The sequence below is a fragment of the Rhincodon typus genome, chromosome 35 (genome assembly GCF_021869965.1).
Source record: "Rhincodon typus isolate 14 chromosome 35, sRhiTyp1.1, whole genome shotgun sequence".
In the NCBI taxonomy this organism is placed as follows: domain Eukaryota; kingdom Metazoa; phylum Chordata; class Chondrichthyes; order Orectolobiformes; family Rhincodontidae; genus Rhincodon; species Rhincodon typus.
Window position 1 is genome coordinate 21,306,346 of NC_063366.1, and position 5,722 is coordinate 21,312,067.

Sequence of the window (5,722 nt, forward strand, 5' to 3'; positions counted from 1 at the left end):
AAGTACAAAAGAGGAGCAATTGGGTATTTTCCATTTATACAAATGATGCCACTGGAGGAGTCGTGGAGCTTGATTATTCGTGCACATTGCCCCATCACAGTCATAATATTCAATTATACAATTCATACTGTGCAAGTAAAAACAAAATACTTCATATAGTTGAACAAAAGTAGCAGAACATGGAAATAAGCATCAGTTTAGGCAGTATTAACTGGAAAACAGGACAAGGAGTTGGTTATGTATCTCTTTTTAAAAAAACTCATACTTTAACATTCAGAATTAACTTGGCAACGCTGAGTTAACAAACAAATTGTGGTTGGCTCCCCCACATTCTGCACTGTGAATGGCAGACACAACCACGACAAGGTCTGTAGATTTCTCAGGAACCCATCCAGATATTAGTGACCACCCTGTGTCACAAAATCTCATTCAAATTTTGTTTCCTTCACAAGGGAGTCCAAATCTTCACTCTTCAAGATCCAGCCTCGGAAGCAAATACTTTTTGTGAACTTCCTTCATCCCACACTCAGCTGCACTGGGCTTCTGTCTTTTAACCCCTTTTCAAAAGGTTTGGAGCCATACTCTCTGGGACCGAACTACCTACGGACTGCTAATGACGGTACTTGTGTTGCTTGGAGCCATTTCTTTGCTTCAACACTCCCAGTTCGAAAACTACAACTAACCACTTCCCCCAGCAAACAGAAATTTAAACCAGAGAATCTCCTTAAGCTCTCCCCAGGACCATAATGATGTAACCTGTTCTGGGCTATAGTCACACTGATCTCTGAGTATCCTTCCTTTACAATTTCTTCTTGGATCAGATTTCAGTAAAACTTTTATTATAATTTAGCTCTAAATTACAGATAAAAACATCTCCCTCAACTGTATTTCTTTGCAAGCAGCTTCACCACTACAGCTCTGCCTCTCCAGCCAAGCAATTCTACCTGCTTTCATGATCATACATTTCGAGATGTTAACCTCTTAAAGAAACATTGCCCTAACCTTTCAGGTGTAATGGAATTGAAGATGCTTTTTGTTTTACATTTATCCATTTTGTATACATAAACCTAACTCCAAAGAATAAAAGCTGTATAGTAAAACACATGAACCATTAGCTACATACTGACTGCACCCTGAAGGAAAACAGTCACTCGACCTGAAACGTTAACTCTGATTTCTTTCCACAGATACTGCCAGACCTGCTGAGCTTTACCAGCAGTTTCTATTTTGTCTCAAAATCATTTTAAATCATTTTGTTAAGTATGACATTGCTTCCCACATCAGGTACTCATTCTATTCCCTGAAAATCCAGCTCATTTACTTTTGAAGTATATTGTCACGTTGACCCTCATCTGATTCCAGACTGAGAGACAAGCCACATTAACTACCTGCAAACCAATCCTAAGACTCAGTTGAAACAGTGAAGTCTCTGGTAACACGGATGCCAGAATAATCTTTTTATTTTATTTATTAATTCATGGGATGAGGGCACTGTTGGCTAGGGTAGCATTTATTGCCCATCTCTAATTGCCCAGAGGGCAGTTAAGAGTCAACCACATTGCTGTGGGTCTGGAGTCACATGTAGGCCAGACCAGGTCAGGATGGCAGTTTCCCTCCCGAAAGGACATTAGTGAACCAGATGGGTTTTTGCAACAATTGACAATGGATTTATGGTCATTATTAGACTCTTAATTCCAGACATTTTAGAAAAAAATTGAACATTATCTGGGTCTCTGGATTCATAGTCTAACAATAAAACCACTCGGCCATCAGGTCCCTTGGTAGCAGGCGGATGGGAAACCCATCAGTTACCAAAGTGTGACAATCCCCAGCCTATCAGTGGTTTACATGGAGGGAAACCACCTCCTCACTGTGAATCTGATCAAACACATATTACATTACTTAAAAGCTCCAAAAACATATTACATTACTTAAAAGCTCCAAACACATATTACATTACTTAAAAGCTCAGACAATCAGACAGTGTTTTGTAAAATGGGATGATTCTTGGTCCCTTTTTTCCTGTTAAACTGTAAAATATTTTGTAGAAACCGTCAGGTCAGAAACTTTTCACAGAAACAATGCTAAACTGGGCAGATTCTCAGCCATGTGTTACAGTCTGTTGTACTGAAGAAAGGATACAGTTTCTCTGTGAATGCACATCCAGTGAAAGTGTACAGGTAAATCTTTGTATCTGCACTGTAAATTGAAACAGTCCCAGACTCATAACTGAGATAAACACCAATTTTGACGGGAGTCTCACCAGCTTGGATATCGATTGTATTTTCAGAGTTTGCCTGAAATTTATCCCCAGCCCTACCAATCGTCCACAGCCCATTCTCTGGTTTCAATTGGATTTCTTTCTTCCTCTCTACAGACAGTGTGGCTACTCCCATAGTCCACTGCTGATTCCCCACCACCACCACCTCCCAGTAGTGTGAGCCGTAAGTAAATTCCTCTGATCCCAGCACTGATTCTGAAACTGTAAACCTCTCTTCATTGTCGTCGACACTCAATGCTGTCTGGGTCAATCTCACGTTCTTCCGATCTTTAGATACCACAAGCTTTGGGTTTGCTGTTTCTGTATCCAGATTTACAGAGACTGGAAATACAAAGGGAAAATTCAGTGAGGCTCAGTTAAATCAATCAACAATAATGACTGAAATCCAAAATGAAGCTAAGGTTATTGGAACAAAAATCACGTTCAGGAGAAGAAAATCTTGCAATCTGTATCACTCCTGGCTGATACATAGATGCCTGAAAGCACTTCACAGAGAGGAAGCAAACAGGGAAAAACAGGATTTCAACAGGACGTCTTTTAAAGGGATAGCAGAAGTACAGAAACAGATTTGAGGAGAGATTGCCACAGGGAAGGTTGTGATGGATAAAGGCTGCCTCTAAAATTTAATTTGAGAGGCCTGGAGAAAGCAAAGTTCAAATTGATGAAAATTAGAGTTTTAGTGGCAGTGGAGTTATAGAAATATAAAATGGTCAGTTCTGGTAAAACTAATAGAATGCAAAATGTTTTGATGAAAAGTCACTGTGCTAGAGCCTCAAGCTTTATCTTCCCTTTACCACAGATGTTAACTCATCTGCAAAGTATTTTCAAATGTTTTTGCCTCATTTTGTTGTTAGAAAAAAATTGATCTTGAAATCCAAACATCTTTGAGGTACAACGGTCTGTGAGCAGTAGAATCACACACCCTCACTTTTTAATCTCATGACCTTACCATCAAGACAGAAGACCAGCCCTGATTCAGCTTCCAATTCCACCAAATACAGCACGATCAGTCTAATCTCGAAGCTCTGCAGTGAGTGAAGATATTTTTGACTGCGCTAACAAGGGGGAAGAATTTAGCAATAGCCTGCTCACTGATGCTCAGTTTCAGTCTGTTCGGATGGCTCAGCTCCAGACTTTAATGCAGGTTTTCTCCAAACATGGACAAAAAGCTGAAATGCAGAGGCAAGGTGAGTGCAACTGTACCTGAGATCAAGGGTGTATTTGACAAAGTGTGGCACCAACGAATCCTTGTAAAATGGAAGCCATTTCGAATCAAAAGGGCAGGATTGTTCATCGTTTGGAGTCATTTCTAGTCCAAAGGAAGATGGTTGTGGTTGCTGGATATCAATAATCTCAGCAAGAGACATCACTACAGCAGCTCCTCAGGGAAGATACTTCCTAATCAATCTGCTCAGAGATGTGATGAAACACCTCTTCCTCGGCCCAACCAACTTTAGCTGCATGGGGTACAACATTCAGCACCATTCACCACTCCTCAGATACTGAAGCAGTCTGTATCCATATGCAACCGACCTGGACAACATCCAGGCTTGAACGAACAAGTTATTTTCATGATATAGAAGTATCAAGCAATTGCCGACATATTTCCTCTTGACATTCAACAGCATTGCCATTACTGAAAAACCATCAGCTTTATGCAGGTGACCACTAGCCACAAATGGACCAGTCAAATAAATACTGTAGCTACAACTCCAGGTCAAAGGTTAGTAATCCTGAGGTCAGTATCTCATGTCCTGACACTCCAAATCATCGATGAAGAAGCATTCAGGAGTCTGATGGATACTCAAGAAGCTCAATATCATCTGGGATAGATTCGATAGAAATAGGAGGAACTGTGTCTTCAATCAGGTAGCCCTTGCCAGCCAGTATTCATCTTGAAGACACAAGTGGGGCCTGAGAAGGTCAGGAGTGCCTGAGAGTGCAGGTATTGTGACAAAGCTCCTTACTGAGACCTGAAGAAACTTTTACCAATAGTTTCAGAACAGCTGTACATTGAGTGAAAGCCTTTCCTGTTGGGTAAGACCAACGTGCAATCAAGGATCTCCGACACATAGGAGAATCCAGCAATGAACCCGATTCCTATAAACCTCTCACATTGATCATTCAGGTTGGAAATCCATAGGTACTGGCTGGCCCTCTTCAACATAGCATTGGTGTTCTTCTTAACTCAGTGAGGAGCCACAGAATGGGAGAGTCCAGAGACACCTGAAAAATCCATGGCATGATCCTGAACTGTGGAAATTGAGTACCATTCTCTTCCACCCTCTTCCATTGGGCAGAAGATACAACACTTTGAAACCACATAATGAACAGACCTATCATATATTCGAGTTGATCTTTCTCTGCAGCTGTAACATTGTATTCGTCATTTTGTTCTATTCTCCTGATGTACTTAGGTACGTTATAATTTGTCTGGATAGCTTGCAAAGCAATACTTTGCACTGTATCTCAGTACCTGTGACAATAATAAATCAAATCAAATCATTGATACTGGGATCCCACCACTTCCCATTGAGATCGATTCCTCATTCATCATGGTGCATGGCACAGTGACCGCCTTCCTACAGAGACACAGACTTTGAAACCTTTACTGCTCTGACATTTTCAGGTCACTGGGCCTGTGACGATAAGCCCCCTCTGGTTCACACTGCTGTCTGCATACTGGTCGCAGTATGTACCATACACAAGGTACACTGCATGCACTCACTCAGCTTTCTCCTACACCAGCTTATAAGAGTCACTATGGCACAGACAGTGGTGATTTAGCCTTCATGTCGATCCCAGCTCTCTACAAAACAATTCAGTCAGTTCTATTCCCCCATTTTAATCCCCAATCCTTGCAGCTTTACTCGCATTATGTGTCCATTCAATTTCCTGATAAACCTCTGACCCCCACCACCTTGGAAGACAATGGAAGCAGATGCATGGGATCATCACCACCCAACAGCTACAAGGCCCCTCCTCACACTCACACACCATCCTCAATTGGAACTATACTGCTGTTCCTTCACTATTGTTGGCTTAAAATTCTGGAAATCCATCCCTGACAGCTTTGTGGGTGCATCAACACCATGTGATCTCCACTTGTTATAGGAGGCTGCTCAACAGTACGTCCTCAAGGGCAATAAAGGATGGAAAATAAATGTACACATTCCAAAAATAAATTAAAATGCAGCTAAAGATGATTGGACCTTGGACCATATCCCAAGGAACTGGTGCAATGTCCTCAGGCTGAATTAGATCAGGAACAGACCAGGAGTCACAGGATGGAAAGGATGAAGGTGGCAGACGCTGAACTATATTAATTATACCCATTAAAAATAAAGAAATCTTCAAACTTCAGAGCTTGTTTTCTGAGTTCACATTGCTGGCCTGTGAGTCGCCCAATTGTCATGCAGATTGGAAACTGCATCCATGCTG

At 41.4% G+C, this 5,722-nt stretch overlaps 1 protein-coding gene across 1 annotated transcript in view; it reads right to left on the reverse strand.

Moving 5' to 3' along the window:
• Positions 1 to 6: 6 nt before the first annotated feature.
• The window catches only part of LOC109938504, a 133,379-nt gene continuing 127,663 nt past the window's right edge, over positions 7 to 5,722 (reverse strand). Inside the window, exon 23 of the mRNA XM_048616679.1 lies at positions 7 to 2,602. Within this exon, the coding sequence (XP_048472636.1) occupies positions 2,085 to 2,602 (518 nt within the window). The 3' untranslated portion in view covers positions 7 to 2,084. The remainder of the gene's footprint in view (positions 2,603 to 5,722) is intronic.